Below are 21,265 nucleotides of genomic sequence, written 5' to 3' on the forward strand. Positions count from 1 at the left end.
CATTGGCATGAATTAATTGAAACGACGGTTAGGTATTGTATGCTTTACGTTAGAAAACAGATATGATTGATACAGTGATGCGTCAATGTTCATCAGTAACTAGAATTGGTACCAATTAAGTCTTGAAAAGTAGTAGCATCGACATAATTGCAAGGGCTTGAGATTGTTCATTGACCAGCGACTTGCGGAGTTAGCGCACGGACCACGCGGATATCTCGAAAAGTCGCAGTTGCAACCTCGAATGCCCGCCCTCTCCAGCAACAGAGCGGCCATGCTGCTCCCACGGATATTCGCGCCCGTCCGCGCATCGATAGCGACATCTGCGGCCTTCATCGCACCCTCTACCCGTGTCCTCGATGCCCTCCGTGTAGCCAATGGCTCTGCCACACCCACCCCAGTCCTCTCGTTTGTACGACACTCCGCACATCAAGCCCAAGGCCGAGCCAACGGCGCAAAAGATGGACCTGGAAAACGATTAGGCGCAAAGAAGAGTGGAGGTAGGTTTTGGTCACTCAATTCCCCCTTTAAAAAAAATCACAACAAAGAGACAAGAGAAATACAGCGAGTTGCTAACCATAGCAAAAAGGCGAATACGTAATCCCAGGCAACATCATCTTCCGCCAACGCGGTACCTCATGGTTCCCCGGCGAAAACTGCAAATTCGGGCGCGACCACTGCATCTTCGCTACGGAATCCGGCTACGTACGGTACTACCGCGACCCGCGACTGCACCCAAAACGCCAATACATTGGCGTTGCCCTCGAAAAAGACCACACGCTCCCTTACCCTCCCAACGCTGCTCGTCGGCGACGTCTAAACTTCACTCCCGTCCCCGTCGCATCACCACCGCCTGCGTCTGAATCCGCTCCAGTAGCGGCAGCGGTAGCGGGAGCCGAAGCACCGAGGGAAGCGACCAAGAAAGAATTGAGTCTCCGGTCTGGAAAGGGATATGCGTACCGTGAGGCCAACTGGGTGATTGGGCGTGCGGCGGAGAGGGCAGGGGTGCAAGTTAAGGAGTTTGTCCCCGGGGATCGGTGGACGGCGTGGAGGAAGCGGAGTTTGAGGATTCAGGCAAATGTGGAGAGGAAGAGGTTGAGGAGTGCGGGTAAGAAGGTTGCGAAGCCTAAGGCGAGGAAGGCGAGGGCTTAGTTAGTTAGTTGGGAGGGTTGTAGGAATAGAAATGTATGGTTATGGCAACGTCATTATTCTATCCTGTCTTCTTGGGGGAAGTTGATCCGTGAAGCATACTCGTAAATGCACGGATATTCTTCTTTACAATGTACAAACCAGACATGCTCCTTCCTTCTTCTTCTTCTTCTTCTTCTTCTTTCCTCCCTCCCTACATATCTCCTGAGACAGACTCCCCTTCCCCCACCACACCCGGCTCCACAATCTCCCCAGCCTCAAACTTCCTAACCCATCGAAATACTCCCGTCCCCGGATCCATAATACATGCGAAATGCGTAGTTGCATTACTCACCGGCCACCTCTCTACCCACCTCTCAAGCGTACTCAATGGAACTCCCATTTCTGACTGCTCTTCCTCACGTCCCGCTTCCTGCTGTCGCTCCTGCTGTTGCTCCTGCTGTCGTCGCCGCCGCCGCCACGCCCGCCACGCCAGTGTCAAGCATTCTTTACGGTAGATGCTGTCGTCTAGGATATCCTGTACGCTTGCTTGCTGGAAGATGCTTGACTGTAGGAAAGCGTGGATGTGGGGTTGGACGGGTGAGGTGGTGGTGGGTTGTTGGGAGGGAGAATGTGGTTCGAGGGCGATGTCGTGGTTTGTTGTGGCAAGGAAGGTTGGGGAGCGGAGGATGTTTGCGGTTCGGAAATCTTTTTCTAGGATGAGGGTTTCGTCGGGTGTGCAGAAGATTAGGTAGGCGACTGGTGTGCGTAGGGTGGGGAGGAGGGAGGTTACAGCGTCTGGGGGGTGTGGGGGGTGGTAGGTTGGTACTAATTCTTCTTTTTCTTCTTCGAGGTCTTGCTGTTTGCGTCCGTTTCGGCCTCGTTTCTTGGAGAGTTTTCGGCGGACTCGCGGTGTTTCTTTGGGTCTGGGGAGTAGGAAGTCGCGGATTACGGTTGTGATACTTGGGCGTCGGCCTAGTAGGATGAGCAGTGTGTTCCAGTAGTATCGCGCGTTCTCGAGGGATAGACCTGATGCGTTGTGGTAAGGACGAAAGTTGAGCGATACGCTGAGGCCTTTGCGTACGCCTGTTAGGATACCGACGAAACCTACGTAGCCTACTATTCTGGCTATGACTTCTCCCTGTGGTGAATTGATGTAGTCGAATTGCACAATGACATCCCGAAGTACGGGCATGGACCAGTCTAGTGTGCGGAAGTGCATCATTGTCACTTCTTCGTCGCCTTCTCCCCCTTTTCCTTCACCCTCTTGCTCAGGTTTCTTAGTTAGCACACCACCACTCGTACAGCCTAGAAGCAAGTCAAGGAATACATTGTAGGCGACCAGCAGGTACATGGGTACGCCGCATTCTTCACTGATTCCGCGTAACTCCTCGGTCTGCTCATTGCTAGCGAGGCGGCGGAGCAGCAAGCGGCCGAGGTAATGGAAGAAGCAAGGGGGTAGCTTGAGGTGAGCAACTACTTCGGTGTAGAGGCTGGTTAGTTGGTGCAGGGTGGGGGCATATTCTCTTGCGACGGCTTTGTAGCGTGAGCGCGGGGGCAGGGAGAGGTCGATGGTGTATATGGGTGGCGAATTGACCGACATTGGGGCATCTTTTGGCTTTTGAGAAGAAAGAGTGTGTTTTAGAGAAGGAAGGAGAGAAGAAGGTAGCCATTTATATTGGCTAGAGCAAGAACTGGCGAGGTCGTTTGCAGTTAAGCTAGGACGGGAAGGTCATGAGTGAAAGGAAAGCGTGAGCGCGTGATTAAGTTATGACTTCCTATTTTGTTACTCTTCATTTTTTTTCATTGAATTCAATGTATCATAGCTGATACTGGGTCCATGAGGACGTTGTGAAGTGAACGATCCATGATGATGACTGGAGAAGGCACCCAGCAAGGTGAGATCATGAGGGAAGCTGGTTTTGTAGTCTCCCCAGGTTTGAGGTTTGATTCCAGTTTTCATTATCCCGGCACTACTAACAGAAAATATATTTGAGTGTAAGATGGAGGTATTAGTTGGAAGGAAGACAAGTCGGCTACATGCTACGAGGCGGGATGGCGCTAACTACTATTACCCCAGCTCGAGCGCTCCACAGCTGCACCTCGGCATCTTCCCCGCGGGAGTGGTTAACCGGCGCATCCTATCGACAATGTCGACGTCGAATATGTACAAACCCGATATATTTCTGCGCTTGTCTCCAGAGAACCACTTAAAGCATATCAAAAGCTAGTAGCAGAGTGACTTGCTTAACTAATTCACCATGACTGCGCCCCAACCTCCTCCACTCTCCAACATACGCGTTCTCGAGTTCGCGGGCCTGGCCCCTGGTAAGCCCGATATTCTCTACTCTGCAATTACTTATGGACTTGGAGCTCATCTCATCCAGGGCCCTTTGCTGGCATGCTCCTGGCCGACTACGGTGCATCTGTCCTCCGTATCGACCGCGCACCCGGTACCCCGACCACTGACCAGCTCACGCGTCGCAAGACATCGATATGCGTCAACCTCAAGTCGCCCGCCGGCCTTGCACTCATCAAGAAAATTATACCCCGAGTCGATATCCTCATCGATCCCTTTCGGCCCGGAGTACTCGAAAAGGCAGGCCTGGACCCAGAAAAGGTGCTGTTGAAGCTGAACAAGCGGCTCATCATTGCGCGCATGACGGGTTTCAGGAGAGACGGAAAGTATGCGCAAATGGCGGGTCACGATATCAACTACATTGCCGTGTCGGGAGTGCTGAGCATGTTTGGGCGAAAGGGCGAGAAGCCATATCCGCCAGGCAATGTAGTTGGTGATTTTGCCGGAGGAGGCGCCATGTGTTTTATCGGTATACTGCTTGCGCTTCTTGCGCGTGAGCGCAGTGGCTTTGGACAGGTCGTGGAAGCGAACATGGTAGATGGAAGCGCTATACTTGCGACCATGCCTCGACTAGGCTTGAAGACGGAGGTCTGGAAACGCGAACGTGGTACCAACATGCTGGATGGTGGTGCGCCTTTCTATGATACCTATGAGACCAAGGATGAGGGCTATATGGCTGTCGGAGCGATTGAACCCCAGTTCTATGCCGCGCTATTAAAGGGCATGGGGCTTAAAGCGTCGGATCTACCTGGCAGCAGAGATAACATGGCGGATTGGCCCAAGTTGAAGGACTTTTTCACAGCACAGTTCAAGAAGAAGACGCGTGCCGAGTGGGAGACTATATTCGATGGTACGGATGCATGCTGTACGCCTGTCTTTACTCAAGCAGAGTTGGAGGAACAGGGATTCGATCAGCGACCTGCTGTCACGCTGAAGACTTCGCCTGGTTATGCGATTCACGAAGGCGATGATGAGAGAACTGCGGCCGAGGGTCAGGGTATCGGCTGGACGGGTAGTGGATGGAGTGAGAAGGGGTTGAAGCCAGGCAGCGGGGGAGAAGATACATTGAGCACGTGGATGGGATGGACCAAGGGAAGGCACTACGTTGAGGAGCAGGGTGGATTGGTGTGGAAGGATGTCGCGAAGCTGTAGTCGTACGTCATTCAAAAGTAATGCCTGCATTTCCTTCTTGGTGCTTGTCGACGTCGGATTTTTATTGTAGGATGCGATATCAGACGGCAAGAAGAGGAGAAAACACTGCTACATATGTACAATATGAATATCAAGCCCAGCTACGTATGGTTGCATAATGAGCCTCGGCCTCAAGGACCTGAGCGGGAGCTAGCATTAGTGTGGTTTGCCACTCTCCACCTCCCATGTTGCGCAACCTCCTAGATTGGTCCAACTACCACATCTGTTACCCAATCCTTGAACATCAGCACACCTCTTCGGAAGCTCAAGAACATGCTATAAACTGCGTGTTCACAGACGAGGACCAGAAAATGTAGCGACAAAGTGAATATGTACCACTCACTAATATGGCAACACATAAGAGAACCCGGACCGGATGCTGGACGTGCAGGGAGGCCGGGTACAAATGCGACGAGCAGAAGCCATTTTGCGGTCGCTGTATGAGACTGAAGATCACATGCAAAGGTTACGGGGTCAGGTTGAAGTGGCAGGAGGGTACTGTCAGCACTCTAACCAAACCACGAAAGAGTCGGAAGAAGAAAGCTGTTGAGCAAGATTTTGCCATGAGCCCAGCTTCAGTCAACAGTTTTTCGTCTATGCCTTTGATCGTTTCTACCCCTGAGAACACACTCGCATCGCCGGGGTCGACGAAGAGCATGCCTCTATTACCACTCAACAGCCCTGGACTGTCATACGGCCTCTCGCCAGATGATAGATGGCTTCTCGATTACTGGATAGATCGACTTTCCACACTCATATCGGTGGCCCCTAACATGGGTATATCGACTCCCTTTCAGCGACACCTGACGGCCATGGCATGCGAATCTGCTGCGCTCAGATCTACGATTCTCTCCATGGCCGCGAATCATCTCGCAACATCTTCAAAAGATCCATTTCTGTATTTTCAGAGGTACCGCCATCAACGAGACGCTATACATGAACTTCAACGCATGATCCAGGATCCATCGGAAATGAATGCTGAGCCAGCGCTGGCGACTGTTATGATGATGCAGGTATCCGCGCGACTCTTTGGCGAAGATGACGAGGAATGTGTTGCCAATCATTTGACTGGTGCAAAGGCGATGATAATCAGAAGTCAAGGAGAGAATTGGTTGGCTAGCTCGCGAGCGCGCTTTTTGATGAGCATCTTCGCGTACCACGACATCTTATCATCCGTTTCCAGAGGATCAAACCCTTTACTGGATCATGAGGCCGACTTTTCGGCTGTCGAAGGGGAGGAGAGCCTAGCAAGCATTGCAGATGTTCTTTTGGTGGTTGCTCAGATTAGTCAGTTGCAGCATACCATCAAGACGAGAAGGTCACGGTCGCCAACAAGTCCCGCTCTATCAGAGACCGAAAACACAACCGGCAGGCATATCCAGCAGAAGTTACTGGCTTTGGATTTTACTATTTGCAAGGAGGAAAACGTTCAGCAAAGCGCAGACATCAAATTGACAGCTGAAGCATACCGCCACGCAGCTTTCATTTACCTCTACCGGACCTGGCTCGATATCGGCGCCCCGAATCCCATTAGTATGGATCACATTAATCAATGCCTAGCGTACTTGCAGCAGGTGGACGTTCGGTCGCCATTGACCACCTCACACATCTGGCCGCTCTTTACTGCCGGGTGTGAGGCAATCGACAGCACACAACGACAGTTTGTGCGGGATCGATTCGAGGAAATGTATGCAGTCAAGCGCTTCCCGAGCCTGCGGAGAGTCATGCGGGATATTGAACATGTGTGGGAGGCCAAGGATATGGAACAAGAGATGAAAGGCAAGGATGGTATGGCCAAGGTGGATTGCATACAGGTTATTTTGAAGAAGAGAGGACGCGAGGTGGACCTTGCTTGATAAAGGTGTCTCAGTGTCGCTACTTTGGTCATATTACTTCTAGCTTACAGCACGTCTTTGCCAAATAGCGTAGCCTTTAGCGATGCCAGTAATGTAACTCATGGGTTTGCATCTTATCACTTGGCCCAGTTACGAGCGCAGCACTAGCTCTGGAACATTGTGCATGTTCATACAAACGTACAAGACATGAACGTTCATGTACTGCAATACTTTCACATGATGAAGCATCGTCCAGATGGATTTCACGACGTCTTTCTTGCAGCGTGATGGCGCAAGGACTCCAGAAATTACATGCGCAAAGCAAAGTAGTATGTACGGCTCCTATGACACCGCCTGCGCAACCTGAAAATGCGCAGCCAGCTCTAATGGAGCACCTGTGTTCCTTCTCCGCAGCGCTATATCGCAGCCGCCCAATTGATTGACTCGGGTCGCATCGATTACAAGACGTAAAGATGCTGGTGAGATGGGTGGCTGAACTGTCTGATGGTGCGTTGAAGAGAAGAGAAAGGACTGGCGACAAATTTGCCATGTTATGGAGATGTCGCTTGGCACCCTAACCCAAAACAGCTTCGGTGAGCGCTAGAGGCCCGGGGCCAGGGGACCGCCAGCTTCGCCTATCTTTGCCTATTGCGCTGTACTAGTAGTCGTCGATCGAAGCATCTGGATGGGTTTCTGTGCATTTTCCTTAAATATCAAAGACAGCTGACCATATCAACCAGAACCCTTACAATAATGCCGAGCTGAGAGAAGGCTTCGGCGGCTCCGGCATTCGTCCTGGCCCATCAGCACCGCTCACCATCGCAGTGTGCATACAGCAGTATGTACATAAGACGGCAACTCCGCACGATCTTGTATATAGTAAGCCATCTGTATCTGGTCTCACCTTTGTAGGCCCTTTACTATAGGCTCTGCATCAAGTGATTGGGCATTTGTACTCCTTCCCAAATCCAATGGTGATTACTCATTCACTTTGGCCAACAAACTACATTACTAATTAGCACATCCTCATCGGATGCGCATCAACTATCTCTCCGAACTGTGACTTCCATCCATCTGTCCGAAACTGACATCTGTGTGATACTCGTCCGTTGCCACAGTCTTGCTTGTATTCACAGGGCCTGTTCGCTTGCACCTATCTGTCAAATGGCGTGCCTTGCCAAGTTGGCCGCAGCTCCACGCTGTCGGTATTCCGCCGCCCCCAAACTCGGCTGCCATTCCACATAGGAATCGTCTTTTCCACAGCCCTCGATTTCAAACTGCAATGACATAATTCCCCTTCTGGCGCCCGCTGAGGTGTGCCCAGAATACATATAAAGATAAGAACAGAGCGCTGTTGCGGGCGATGACGAAACATACACAGCAAGCTCTGTCCAGCGTCATGGATCGCTCTACCAAGCCAAGCTTCAACTTTGTGAATCTTCAACACCCTGATGACCTCAAAAATGAGGAAACGCAACTTCGAATCCGTCGCCTGGCCATGACTGAGGTGGGCAAGGCGAGGAGAAAGCCAAAGACGAAACGTGCACGTCATGAGATCGTCCTCGAGTTCCGCAAACCATCTGAGCAGAGCCGCATGCATGTCGATCGCTTCGGTGGCGGCCAGCTCGATCCCTTTGGCCCTTATCCTGTCGAACTTGATGACTCTGAACGCGCTCTGCTGGCTAACGGTAGGTGTGTTCCGAAGCTATGGTGTCTCCTTTCTGATAGTGAGTAGTTCTTACCACCGAGGATAACAACCACCCTACTGTTCTACGAGGTTCTTGGTATCCCGTTGGACTCAGCTACATCCCTGCTTTTTGGAACATGCTTGCCAACTCTCAAAACTTCTTGAATGAAAAGCGCCATGGATATTTTCCTTCTCAAGACGATGCTGTTGCGCTAAAAATTCATCACAAGGCTCTGCGCCACACCACTGAGATGATGAAGGACCCGAAGATGCATCAGAGCGATGAGCTTATAGGTTCCATGGTTTCCTTCATGATCCATCAGGTAAGCAGCCTGTGCAGAATGATCCTGGCACCCAACTGACTGTGATCAGGCTTTGCTAGGAAACTTTGCGGGTGATGTCTGGCAAAAGCATGCTGATGCATTAGCAAGAATAGTGCAGCTTAGAGGGGGTTATGATTCCATCACAACAGACTTCTTGCGGGTTACAGTAAGCTGGTAAGCCTCCGGAGCAAAACTCAACTTAGCAGCAACATGCTAAAGCCATGACCAGGGGAGACCTTATAGGAAGCTTCTTTCAAGATCGTAGTCCCATTGTTCCTATGCCATCACAATGGCTTATGGATTCCAAATCGCCGCCAAACTCACCACGGCCTGCCAATGCCATCTCTTTGTCATGGAAGTACCAGCTACCCATGCAACTAGACTGGATCACAATATTCGACGATATAGTCCAGTTGATCTCGCTTGATCGCATGTTCAATGAGAAACAGTTTATGCTTGCAATCACAAGTGGCAGCTGGATGGAGCCGACCGTCTACCGTCTACTGTCTATCCGGCCCCTGCATAAAGGCAACAGCCGAGAACACGTCATGGAAGAAGTCTGTCGGCTCGGAACGCTACTTTTCCTATCGCCGTTCTGGAGAGCACTTGGCCAATCACCGGTCAGAACCTCCGCTATATCCCGTAATTTATTACTTGTTCTCTTGGAAAACATGATCGAATGGAACGAACTCAAGCCTTTACTCATCTGGGCCATTTACTTCGCCGCCATTGAGACGAAAGATTTAGCCGAGAGAAGCCAATTCGTTTTGATGCTCGGCATCTTGATGAGTGGCATGCAGTTGCAAGAGTGGGACGGGCTGATGAACATTGTCAAAGAGGTTTTGTGGGTAGAGAAAATATTTGCAGGGACCGATGACCTAATTCGAGAAGAAGTCATGCAGATTGTAAATCACCATCGGTCAAACAATGCGCGACCCGATAGCGTTCCGATGGGCATTTTAGAAGCTTTTGCGGCTGATGTGGAGGAAGAGCACTAGTACTAGATTAGGAACGAGGGCATCCCTGTAGTTGCAGCCGCACCTTGCACCGATTGGTAACCGCGTCTCCAGCCGCATTGTTCTGAAATGGACTACTGAACCCTACTTACCAGTTGTATTTCAAAGCTTTCGTCGCGATGTTTGCCCTTTAGGACCGACTGTATACTTAATCGCCCTTTACACTGCGGCGGATTAGCTCAGTAACGATTACCAATGTTTGCACCAACGGAGACTACAGTAACAGCATTAATAATGTACAACATTGAGGGAGGAGCAAAGTACATATAAGAGGTCATGATGTGATGGCATCGTGATTATCCAACAACATCTATTCTCAGTTCCCACCGCCTCTCTGCTTGACCACTTTATCTTTGATTCAACAACAAACACCACGACAGCAACAATGGAGAACCTTCCTGTAGATCACTTTGTAAAGTCCCAGCAGTTTGTTCCGGTCGTACATCGGGATGTCTATCCAGCGATCGATCCTAAGCAAAGCTCGCTTTCTCAACAGGGCAAAGTGATTATCATCACTGGCGCTAGCCAAGGACTAGGAGCTCGAGTATGTGCAGCCTGACTTACACTCCCATTCTATGCTTGTAACTAACCGGTCAGTCCTTTGTACCATCATTCGCTGCCGCAGGCGCCAAAGCCATCGTCCTCGTGGCTCGACGTGCAGACAAGCTCGAAGAAGTCGCAAAATCAATCGCAACATCTTATCCCAACGTTGAAACCCTGTCCGTCTCTACCGACATCGCAGACCCCAAATCCGTTGCAGCACTCTACGAAGAGGTCAAAGAAAAATACGGTCATGCCGACGTCCTCGTTAACAATGCCGGTCTCTTCAAAGCCATTGGGCCCATTAAAGACGTCGATCAAACGGCCTGGTGGGACGAAGTCGTATGTCTCTCCCCCAATCATATCTCATTCACGTTTTTCTAACCATTTTCCTTGAACAGACCCTGAACACCCGCGGCACTTTCCTAATGACCCAATATTTCCTCAAACACCTCCCCTCCACCGACACCCCCGCAAAAATAATCACCCTAACCACCGGCGCCGCATACGAAGTCTTCCCCTCCCTCAGCGCCTACGGCATCTCCAAACTCACGGTCCTGCAACTCATGACGTACGTTGCAGCCGAGAACCCGAATGTGTTTGCTGTAGCTATGCATCCGGGTATCGTGGATACCGAGATGACGATTGACTCGTTTAAGCGGTTTGCGCTGGATACACCGGAGCTTGTGGGCGGTGTCGGGGTTTGGCTGGCGGGGTGGCAGGGAGTGGATAGGAAGTTTCTTGAAGGAAGGTTTGTGAGTGCGAATTGGGATGTTGAGGAGTTGGTCAAGAGGAAGGAGGAGATTGAGAGGGAGGGGTTGCTGAAGATGGATTTGAAGGGGACGTTGGGGGCGGGGCAGTTTGGGCAGTAGAGGGGTTGGATTGTTTGGCGATGTGATCAAAAGGAAGGTTGTGAATTAGATGTTAGACTTTCTTTTTGCATTTTATTTGCTGGGGATGTTGTGCTGCTTATGCACTTTGACCTGTTGTTGTATCCCCGTGACTCTACCACTGATACGCCGCTGCGTCGCGCTGTGCTCCTTCATTTCTCCTTTATCAGAATAAGTCGTGTCGGTGACCTGTTGCTTCAATAATCAACGGTTTTTCATCCTCAGGACATTACCGTGGTTCCGACAAACAGGGTCCGGGTGTGAAAGACGGCTGTCCCTTTCGGTTTCCATGGGCTTTGTCGTTCATTCAAACCATAAGTGTTCACAATATCTTGCGTTTCACACCCATGCCACGTACGGTGCGTGTTCATTGACTCAAAGATGCGCTCCCAGTCTATCGATTCTTTAATTTAGGACAATGTCCCCCCTCAGCTAGTTGCAACGTCACTATAGCTTTCTAGTCCGGACATCTTGTCTTCCTCTAACACTATCTACAGCAGTCCCGCTTTCAACATGAACTTTGAAAAAAGACGTCTAGATACCTTACCGAAAGAGATATGCTACCAGATTATGGAGGAGCTACTGGCTCTCCGCAACACGGGTGGTATGATAACTAAATTACCTAGATCAAGATGGCCACTCAAATACGGGTTCAAGCCAGCGCTCCAGACACAAGTGCTTCGCGTCAACAAGAATTTGTATACTATCGGCCGAACTGTACTTGACCGTTCAAATAGATGGGTAATCGTAGATATGGACTGCGCATACCTGTTAATCCAATGGGCTTCTGCATTCCTGGAGATGATCACCGTAGATTTGAATTCAGTTCAGCATCTGCCACCTGGCATGATGCACATCCGCATCAAACTCTTTACTAAGACCTCAATATGCGCCCCGTCCTACAGACGTCTTTGGCCCAAGGGCATGCCCGAGCGACAGATCATACTCATCCCAGCCAGCCAACTCAACAGCTTCGTCTGGGCTCTTCGAATAGTCGAACTCGCACACTCACTGCGAAGGATGCCAGGTTCACTATATCGAAACCGTATAACCGACAAGTCATACAAAGTAACCACCGGCCAACACGGCCTAACCATCTGCATCAACCTGAACCCAGCCTACCCCCCCTCCCTCCTCCACACTTCCCTCTCCCACTTCCGACTCCTCCACAGCCCCCTAAACGACCTCTCAATCGTCAACCCCCCAGACCCCCACCAAGCCCATGCTATCGAATCTTCAATCCGCGCTCCCCGCAATCTCACCACCGACTCCACATTCTCCGAAGTCCTCCTGCACATCCTCGACATCATAGCGCTTGCTGACCGCATATCTCAGCAGGGCTTCGCCAGCTGCATCCCAATGCTCTACGAACAAGCCCACGCAATGTCATTTAACATATCACATAACGATAAAACCGCCTGGAACGGCTGGATCACGGATGCCACAGCACATGATTCGTGCTTCGGGCTACTCGTCTTATGTGCTGGTGCTACGAACGCCATGCTGCATGACCTGTGCAGTCGGCGGAGTGTAGAGTTTTCAGACCCGGATTTGGCGATTGCACGGCATATGGGGCGGGATAGTGTGGCGTTGGTTGAGGGGACGGGGGTGAGGGAGCAGTTGCGGGCGTTTGTTTACTTGGTTAATGGGTTGCATTGTGTCTTTTCGTGCAAGGTAAGGGGGCAGCGGGGCCTGGATGTTAATGTGCTGCTTTTTGGGCTGGGGCTGTTGGTTCAGAGTCAGTGGTATGTACAGGGTATGACGAGGAATAAAAGGGGTTTGTTCCGTGCGGCGTGGAAGATGTGTGAGAGGGTTTTGGGGATGGAGTGTGGTGGGCGGTTTGATAATGCTGTTGCGGATGTTATTGGGGATTTTGGGAGGTGGTTTGGTGAGTATTTGAAGCCGGTAAAGTGGCGTGTGCATGAGAGTCTTGTTCCGGAGGTGCTGAGGAGAAAGGGGGTGCTGGGGAAGATGAGGAATGCGTCGCTTTTGACGCGGGAGGGATTGGATCGGTATCTTGTTATTGATACTTTTCAGGTGGAGGCTGGAGCGCAAGGGGACTTCTATCTTCTCTGATATGCCAATTCAATGTATAGCTGAATGCCTGGATATTTAGGAGTGCTGGTATGAGAAAAGATAGACAACACGCATAAGTAATTCAACATAGGCATATTACAGCCAGAATAGCTCTCTTCCACGCGCCCATGTACAAGAATAATCCTAAACCACACATCTCCCAAGTCCGTGTTTTCCGCATACACGAGTGGGTAACACACCCCCCGTCACCTGCCAATGTGGATGTTGCAGCGGAGACTAACGTTTCAAACCCGCCACCTAAACAGCATAACGGTTTCATATATTGGTGCCTCTCTGCCCTCGTCCCACGTCTCGAAGCCCTCGAAGGAAGCCATCTGCTGGCATCACTGTATGATCTGCGTATCGTGCACTGCCCTTTCGCGCCCGCGCGCCTGAGCAGCATGAACGACATTCTCTGCTGCGCCGGGTTTGCGACGCCCGATGCGGTTACTCCGCCGTAACTCCCAGGCCTTTGAAGCCGGTATTGTTGTTTTGTGTTTGTCTCGATGGTCTCATTGTGTTTTTTGGTAGTAGTTGGTCGGCTATTCGGTATCAGGGAGCCCAGCGGTGAACGGGTGTTGCGGCCGCGCGAAGGGCAATGCCATCATGGAGGAATTTCCTTTGCCAAGGCGCGCACGCCTGTTCCTTCAGGTTTGCAGAGTATAAGAAGGGTGCCTTGGGGCGGCCCTGAGAATGAGCCTCATCAGCATCTTCAGCCTCAGTCTTTCTTGTCTACTCTTCTACTTTTCTTCCTCCCTTATTCAATTCTTCGCCTTTTTTCCGCTGGTCGGTCTTTTAACCTCCTTAATCCAACTTTATCATAAACATTATTCACTCTTGCAAATCAAACACTTCATAACAACTATTTCAAAATGAAGTTCACCACCTCCGCTATTGTCCTCGCTCTCTCTGCTCTCGCAGCCGCTATGCCTCAGGGCCCAAACGCCAACCGTCCCGTCCCCAACGGCGCGTGCTGTGTCGCAAACACGAGCTTGAAGCAGGATGTTTGCAACGTCAATGGCCAAACTGGTCGCTGTGTGCCTGACAACATTAACAACTGTAAGTCAAAAAAAAATCACAGACAAATAGTCGGGCAAAAGAAAGCTAACCAGTGCGAACAGGCGGCGCACAATTGACTTGCATCGAGGACAGCCGGCTCACCTGCGACCCCAACACCCTTGAGCGTGGCCGCCCTCTGTGCCGTCGCACTCCTGGCGCGTAACCGCTTCAATGCGATAGCATGAGGATCCCGAGGGAAATTTGCACATATGTTTATTACTATACAAAGATCAGTCAAAATTGATACGGGACGAAACAAAGTAGAGGCGTTTCGGAGAAACTGGTGATTGACCTACCGAGCCTAGATGGCTGCCCCATTAGCGTTTATTTCGGGGGACAATTGAAGATGCTGTTCGATCTTATATACTTCTCTTTTGCCTGGTGATGTCTGATTAGAGTAACGATGTGATGTTAACACTTTGTTCGGGTGATACATAGCATGGTTATGGGGTTTGCTGTGTTGAACTTGGAGTTATAGCTATGGTCGAGGTATATCCAGGGCAGAAGTTTCGGGTTTTGTTTATGTTTGTAGGAGGGCTTATTGTTCTATCTGTATGACCGGAATGTCGGGTTAATGCGAGACTCGTATGAATATGCCAAGATTGAGGTTTGTGTTTCTTCGTGTGACTGTTGTTAAACGGAATGACGCCATTTGTATAACGTGATAGCGTTGACATATATTCAGGGATTATTGATATCAAGTTGAGAGGACATTGATTTACATGGACATGTTTCCTTTTACCGCCGACCGATATTCTTTGCTTGTTAATCTGACACATTATGGAGGCCTACTTTTGCTACGTTTCAATTCATGATCACATATGATTACATATCTGCTCGACTCAGCTAACAGCCCGCACAACCATGGTGTGTTCAGTGATTACTGTAAGCTCTTCTTGGCTGTTGTCAGTAGTTCTTGTGAGCTCTTCCTGACTGTTGTTAAAATACTCTTCGTATGGGTCCCGAACTACATGTCCTTGTTGACTCGCAGAGCCGGCCATGATCTCCATCTCCACCTTATCAAATTCTTGTTTGATGTAGCCTTGTCTATCGTATGCTGGTCCCGGTATGGTGACGATTTTTTTACGAATCAGGCCTGTAAAGGCGGGAGAGCATCCAATGATGACAGCTAGACTTTGTGTTAGCGACACGCATGGTAGTCTGCAAAAGTTTTCATGATCAACGTACCCATTGCGCATTCTACCACGTCCCACAGCAATAACCAATCAAGCTCTGGCATTGTTGCTTTACCGCGACGATCAACGCCCAGTTGTATGACACGGATTGTAGAGAAAGCTATGCAGACAAAGCCACTGCCAAATAGTATGAAGATTCCAATCTTTCGCTTCCTAGGCATCTGCAACTTCCATGTGAGAAACAGAGGAAGGAACATAACTGACGCTGTCAGCACTGCCTTGCAAAGATCCATTGAGTTTTCTCGACTTACTTGCAAGGTCAGTAGCCACATCTACCGAGTATGCAAAATAAAGGCTGAAGATGATTCTCTGCTGCTCATCTGGCGTGCCAGTGCATATCCCTTTTGAGAACTTTTCGTTGAGGTCATTACACGTGAAAATGCTCGCGAAAATACTGCCGGTCCAGGACTGTGATCAGGTCAGCGCTTATACTGATAGCTACCAGGTGCTAGAGCAGATACTGACCAGAACGCAAAAAGCTACAGTACCCCACCATATTCTGTGGTATATGACAGGTAACCCTACCAAAATCTTTCGGTATAGTGTCAACAAAGACATTTTGACAGTAAATAGAAGAGTATAGAATAGCATCTGGGCAGCTGTAAAATGCCGAAGCAGCATCCTAGCGTCATTCATTGCTGCGGCATACGGTCGGGTGGTACCATCAAATACACCGAAAACTCTGAACATGGCGGGAATGACGGCGACGTAGCATGCCCACATGGAGACGTACAGAGAAAAAGCGAAATAGGTGAAAAGGTCGGGCAACCCGAAAACTCTGCGTTTAGCGATCTGGAGGACTACTCGCGACAGAATGAATAACGAGGTCAGGATGAGCATGGCTACGCTTGTACGCGCCAGCTCATCCTTGGCTATGAGTCTCTTTGGAGGTGTTGACATGAGATACGACATCGGAGTTGGCGGTTCAGGCCCTCATATCTAGCATCGGCAAGTCTCGAACGGCTGGTGATGTTTGTGGGGATGACTGGCTGCGTATCTGAACGCTTTGCCTTGCGTGCGTATATACTTCAGTTGCAGCCCAGATTCTCAAGGATGAAGTATCTTTGAAAAGCCGAGCAAGCTGCGTAATACATAGCACCACGTTCTTCCCAGAAGTCGAGTGCGGTACCTTCCGCGCACTCCATGAATTGCCCATAAGTATGCGAAGCGTAGGATCTAGGGGGCCGGAAGCAGTCCCCAAGGAGACTTTGGTTCTGTTCCGTTCAGCTCCGTTTTGAAAACAGGACGTAAACCGCTGTTGTATTCGGTGAAACGGGCATTTTGGGGTATAGAACAAGGCTCCGTTTTGTTAGCGCCTGTATACTAAAACAAGCTCTGTTTAGTGCTGATTTGCACTATATTTCTACCTCTTTAGGAACAACAGGGTTATGTTTTGTAAAGCACATCTAGATAAGTCTAGCCGCAACGCCAACCAGCATTGCTGTTAGTAACAGTCTGACCTGAACCAGCCTAAAAACGTAAAAGCAAAACAGAATGACCCGAAAAGACTCTCCAAGTCGAAGGCGTGTATGTGAGCAGAATTTCCCCCTCAGAATGAGATTGCTGCGGCGGTCGTAATACTCAATACATGACAGGTGCTTACCGCTAGGCTGTGCCACTTTTATTCACTATGCATCGCTTTGCACATTGTACCATTCCTGGACCTATTCAAGAAGGGCATTGACATAGTCAATGCAACCATCGCAAACCCGGTACCGACTTGATTTCGCAATAAGCTCAGGTAGATTCGAATGCCTTCGGAGTCCAATACAAAGACATTGAAAGAACCTTATGCACAAGGTCTTCAAGGACAGAAATTCGCTGGTCCGTTGTCGGCTCGGGGTCGTGTTGAATATAACAGGCGATTGCTTGCAATAAAAGATGAGTTGTCGGAGCACACGCTTGATGGGGCAGCCATATGCTCGTTGACCACGTCGCCGGATTACAGTAAGACATATGATTGGGTAGCATCCAAACATGTATATTGTACGGCTCTAAGCGGATTACGCCAAGATGCATGCCCAGATGTTGGCCTGAAAAGAAATGTTGACAACCTTCACAACAGGAGATTGCCGCATTAGACAGCTCTTGGCACCCCGGATTTTCTGACACTTGACGATACCACGGTCTGTTCACAATCCGCTTCGTTCTACTCCCATTTCTTCACTGTGATGTGAGACGAAAAAGTTCGGCCAGCCGCCTCCTTCTTTTCTGCACCCAGATCAGCTAGAAAGCCGATATGCAAAAGCATTGCACGACATTTTGTTGTTGCAATAACGTTGATCCTATGAAGGATTCGCAATGTAGCACGCACTAACGCAGGTGCGACTTTTAGTTCAAATCTCCATCGAATAGCAACAAGATTCGCCACCAACAACCCTAGTCATTACCCCCCTAAACTCTAAAAGCATATCTGTTCACCCGATCGAAATGGACTATGCTGGCAGGCGCCAATTGTCTGCCGCGGATCAATTCCTAGTCTTAACAGCCAGAATAAATTAAGCTTGTACTGTTCAGCATGGGGCTGGGTATCTGGGAATTCGTCCGCCTTCATTCCGACTTTCCACCGATTCCAAAATGAAGGTCCTTTGGCAAATTAGTACCCTTGTCGCATTTGCTTCGGCACAGGCGACATATGTTTTTGAGCCTGCGAACTTTAACATCACCAAGGCGCTGATCGCCAATGGCGTCGATGTGTCTGCCATCCCTGAGCTTGCCAAGTTCTCAGGACGATCATTCAGTGGGTGCTCTGCTGCCGTACGTTTTGAACCTCGAACTCGTTTTTTACTTGTTGACTTTGCTGACCATTTCGAAGTGCTCATTCTTGGAGCGCATCTATGGCAGCGACAAACTGCTTTTGGACAATTCGTCTACGTACGATGCATTCACTGGTGCCTACTGGAGTATCCAGCAGGGTGCTGTAAACCCGCGATGTGTCTTCAAGCCATCCAGCACGATCGAAGTATCTTCGTGGCTGCTAATATCTCGGTTGACACAATGCCCATTTGCTGTGAAAAGCGGCGGCCATGCTGCTTTTGCTGGGGCATCCAGCATCGACGGAGGTATTACCGTTTCCATGGAGCGCTTCAATAACGTTACTGTCTCAAACGACAAGCAATATGCCAATGTCGGTGCCGGAACTCGATGGGTTGATGTATATACAACGATCGAAAAGTCCGGTGTCAGCGTCGTTGGAGGCAGGGTAAGTCGCCTTTTGAGAACTGAAACAGCTCCCCGATAACAAGGATTTAGATGGCTCCAGTGGGGGTGCCAGGTCTCATACTTGGCGGTGGAATCTCATTCTTTTCCAATAAGTTAGGTTGGGCTTGTGACAACGTTGCAAGCTATGAAGTCGTCACGGCGTCTGGCCTAGTTGTCACTGCCAGTCCCACCGAGTTTCCTGACTTATACTGGGCTCTCCGTGGTGGCGGTGGTAGCAACTTTGGTGTCGTGACCAACTTCAAGCTACACGCTTTCCCCCAAGGCAATATGTGGGGTGGCCAGCGCATCTTTACAGAAAACAATTTCAAGGGTGTTCTGGATGCTGTTTTCAATTTCGCTACTGTGGGATCTTCGAAGGACACTGGTGCCGCTGAAATCATTTCTTTTGGCAGTATCCCTAGCGTTGGCAAGATCGCCATCGTGCAGACTCACTACGCCCAGCCAGTGGCCAACGCCTCAGTCTTTGCTGATATCAACGCACTCACACCCATATCGGATAACACAGGTATCGCTTCTCATAGCGAAATGACAATCAAACTGAACGGAGGCTCACCCAATGACACACTCGGCTCCCTGCAAACAAATTGGGATGTTACCTTCAAGGTTGATCGAGACCTTTTTACCTTCCTGGTTGATACCTTTTACTCGGAAATAACCGCCATTCAGAACATCAAGGGTGTTTTCCCCACCATCTCAATCCAATAAATTACTGAAGGTCAATTAAAGGGCATGCAGAAGAATGGCGGAAACGCACTCGGTCTCAGTTCCGCCAATGGACCAATCTTTATCATGAACCTAAGCGCATCTTTTGCAGACCCTACAGGTGAAGCCGCCGTCCTGAAATGCTATTCAGGCATTATCAAAAAGGTCAAGGCTGAGGCACAGAGGAAAGGCGTAGACAACGACTACATCTACATTAATTATGCATCCGAGTTCATGGACCCGATCGCTAGCTATGGAACTGACAATGTCGCCAAGCTCATCGCTGTCAGCAAGAAATACGATCCGGCGCAGGTGTTCCAGAACTTGAGTCCGGGATACTTCAAATTGGCGAAGGGACCACCAAACCCGAACATGCCATGAATACCATAATGATACAGCAATGTTAGAATTATAACAGAAACTATGAAGATACCTTATTCATAGACCGCTAGTCATATTTTCCCTGAACCTTTAATCGCTACTCAACGACTCGTTGCTGTACCAACATGATGTTACCCATCCGCCTCTATTGGTTGCTACAAACAGGCCCATCCAATAGAATGAGAGTGTTGAGAAAGATGCTCAACCTGAAAAGAGGGTTGTGCTTACGAAGGGAAGTGCCGACGGCAAAATCCTACAAGTGTGATCTCTCGTTCTCTTTCTCGCAGGCATGGCCTAACAGGACAGTGGATGAGAATTTATCCACCGACGCCAAAACTAGGTTGCTTCTTCGGATGCGCATAACTGGTTTAATCTCAATTGCGGGTGACTAGAAGCGGAAGACAATGGTAGATAAGCTTGGTACAGATGTGATCAAAATGCGCCCCCAGTAACCTAGAGATGCTATATCTTGTACTATTGTGAGAACCGAGCCGGTATCGAGCCGGATCCAGCCTGTTTACCACCAGCTTCGCGTTGTTGGCGTGGTTAAGCCGAGGTTCTAAAGGTGTTCTTGGTAGGCCTCGAAAGCCCAGCCTCAGCGGTCCGTTACTGTGTCACGTGGTCGATTCTTGGCCACGCATTGCCAATACCTCTCTCAGCATATACGTCGTATCGTGTCAGTACGATGACTGCAGTGTCAGATGGTTAGTCACAGATATCACCATACTGCAGTAACTACTTGGATACATCCGTATCTTTGTTCGCAGCAAGCCTTGGTTGCGCAATAGCTATTAGATTGGAGTTAATCGTGACGATGCATCTAATTCGCTGGGTTGAGGCTTTGGATACATGAGATGGTTTTTTGGGTGGATGGAAGCAGCCCTAAAGAGAGTGAACACGATGGTGACGTGACAAGTCGCCTAATTGCAACGGGAACCCCTGTTTCACTAGCGCGACTTCCAAGTGGTGCGCGCATCTCCTTTTCCCTCAGACACGAGACCACGTGCTATACACACTCACAACCCGTATAGAAAAAGTGCTCAATCTCGGGCGAAAACAGCGCAGTAAGAGAAATTGGATTCTCGTAGCGGCACGGTTGTGCTAGGATCATCTCTCATCTTAACACGACACGAGATCGGTGATCTAGATGCTCAAAGTCACGTGCGCTCACAGGAGGTTACCCATTCGAGGAACATGTCTATGAAAAACTTGGGACATGTCTACTGTGATATATCACACTGCACTGAATAAACGCATTGTCATCTAATATTTGCAATGATTACAAAATAAGTATCTTCTATTTACAAACATAGAACTTGTGTGTATTCATCTACTACTCATGTATATATATATATATATATAAATATTCTGCAATCCAAATTCCTTTCCTAAAGAACGAAAGATATCCGCAAATGGAATATCACATCATTGATTCATACAAAATGAGAGGCAAAAATTTCAGTTGCTTGAGACATTTGAGCAACACTAACCGAAGAAGTGTTACAGGTAACAAGAAGGATTCTCTCCTTGACAAATGACGAGATGGCTGAAGGCCTATGGACGTCCACGTCAGAAGGTAATGATCATCGCGGGGCGCTGATCACGTGACTTGGCATCCCGCCAAGGCATGGCCTCCGGGAGGCCATTGCATAAAGGGAGGCCA

At 49.5% G+C, this 21,265-nt stretch overlaps 10 protein-coding genes across 10 annotated transcripts; 8 read left to right on the forward strand and 2 right to left on the reverse strand.

The window, feature by feature from the left end:
- Positions 1 to 271: 271 nt before the first annotated feature.
- COCMIDRAFT_107207 (uncharacterized protein) lies at positions 272 to 1,149 on the forward strand (the record flags this gene model as incomplete). The annotated part of the gene is made up of 2 exons (XM_007694254.1): positions 272 to 497; positions 587 to 1,149. 2 exons carry the CDS (start codon positions 272 to 274, stop codon positions 1,147 to 1,149), a joined length of 789 nt encoding a protein of 262 aa, XP_007692444.1.
- Positions 1,150 to 1,339: 190 nt separating this feature from the next.
- COCMIDRAFT_107206 (uncharacterized protein) lies at positions 1,340 to 2,728 on the reverse strand (the record flags this gene model as incomplete). Its single annotated transcript, XM_007694255.1, has 1 exon — positions 1,340 to 2,728. The coding sequence occupies one exon, from the start codon at positions 2,726 to 2,728 to the stop codon at positions 1,340 to 1,342; it is 1,389 nt and encodes a 462-aa protein (XP_007692445.1).
- A 658-nt stretch (positions 2,729 to 3,386) lies between these two features.
- On the forward strand, positions 3,387 to 4,636 carry COCMIDRAFT_9190 (uncharacterized protein; the record flags this gene model as incomplete). Its single annotated transcript, XM_007694241.1, has 2 exons — positions 3,387 to 3,453; positions 3,513 to 4,636. The coding sequence occupies 2 exons, from the start codon at positions 3,387 to 3,389 to the stop codon at positions 4,634 to 4,636; spliced, it is 1,191 nt and encodes a 396-aa protein (XP_007692431.1).
- Positions 4,637 to 5,022: 386 nt separating this feature from the next.
- On the forward strand, positions 5,023 to 6,531 carry COCMIDRAFT_30122 (uncharacterized protein; the record flags this gene model as incomplete). Its single annotated transcript, XM_007694245.1, has 1 exon — positions 5,023 to 6,531. One exon carries the CDS (start codon positions 5,023 to 5,025, stop codon positions 6,529 to 6,531), a length of 1,509 nt encoding a protein of 502 aa, XP_007692435.1.
- A 1,378-nt stretch (positions 6,532 to 7,909) lies between these two features.
- On the forward strand, positions 7,910 to 9,518 carry COCMIDRAFT_9192 (uncharacterized protein; the record flags this gene model as incomplete). Its single annotated transcript, XM_007694242.1, has 4 exons — positions 7,910 to 8,198; positions 8,246 to 8,520; positions 8,570 to 8,694; positions 8,750 to 9,518. 4 exons carry the CDS (start codon positions 7,910 to 7,912, stop codon positions 9,516 to 9,518), a joined length of 1,458 nt encoding a protein of 485 aa, XP_007692432.1.
- Positions 9,519 to 9,921: 403 nt separating this feature from the next.
- Positions 9,922 to 10,948, forward strand: COCMIDRAFT_107247 (uncharacterized protein; the record flags this gene model as incomplete). The annotated part of the gene is made up of 3 exons (XM_007694256.1): positions 9,922 to 10,080; positions 10,134 to 10,418; positions 10,478 to 10,948. 3 exons carry the CDS (start codon positions 9,922 to 9,924, stop codon positions 10,946 to 10,948), a joined length of 915 nt encoding a protein of 304 aa, XP_007692446.1.
- Positions 10,949 to 11,479: 531 nt separating this feature from the next.
- On the forward strand, positions 11,480 to 13,042 carry COCMIDRAFT_107192 (uncharacterized protein; the record flags this gene model as incomplete). Its single annotated transcript, XM_007694257.1, has 1 exon — positions 11,480 to 13,042. One exon carries the CDS (start codon positions 11,480 to 11,482, stop codon positions 13,040 to 13,042), a length of 1,563 nt encoding a protein of 520 aa, XP_007692447.1.
- Positions 13,043 to 13,914: 872 nt separating this feature from the next.
- Positions 13,915 to 14,264, forward strand: COCMIDRAFT_107234 (uncharacterized protein; the record flags this gene model as incomplete). The annotated part of the gene is made up of 2 exons (XM_007694258.1): positions 13,915 to 14,101; positions 14,164 to 14,264. 2 exons carry the CDS (start codon positions 13,915 to 13,917, stop codon positions 14,262 to 14,264), a joined length of 288 nt encoding a protein of 95 aa, XP_007692448.1.
- Positions 14,265 to 14,943: 679 nt separating this feature from the next.
- COCMIDRAFT_107241 (uncharacterized protein) lies at positions 14,944 to 16,197 on the reverse strand (the record flags this gene model as incomplete). Its single annotated transcript, XM_007694259.1, has 4 exons — positions 14,944 to 15,230; positions 15,290 to 15,496; positions 15,549 to 15,705; positions 15,763 to 16,197. 4 exons carry the CDS (start codon positions 16,195 to 16,197, stop codon positions 14,944 to 14,946), a joined length of 1,086 nt encoding a protein of 361 aa, XP_007692449.1.
- A 1,677-nt stretch (positions 16,198 to 17,874) lies between these two features.
- COCMIDRAFT_30127 (uncharacterized protein) lies at positions 17,875 to 19,602 on the forward strand (the record flags this gene model as incomplete). Its single annotated transcript, XM_007694246.1, has 4 exons — positions 17,875 to 18,054; positions 18,113 to 18,499; positions 18,550 to 19,195; positions 19,235 to 19,602. The coding sequence occupies 4 exons, from the start codon at positions 17,875 to 17,877 to the stop codon at positions 19,600 to 19,602; spliced, it is 1,581 nt and encodes a 526-aa protein (XP_007692436.1).
- Between the last annotated feature and the right edge of the window lie 1,663 nt (positions 19,603 to 21,265).

This window comes from Bipolaris oryzae (assembly GCF_000523455.1).
Source record: "Bipolaris oryzae ATCC 44560 unplaced genomic scaffold scaffold_205, whole genome shotgun sequence".
NCBI classification, from domain to species: Eukaryota; Fungi; Ascomycota; class Dothideomycetes; order Pleosporales; family Pleosporaceae; genus Bipolaris; species Bipolaris oryzae.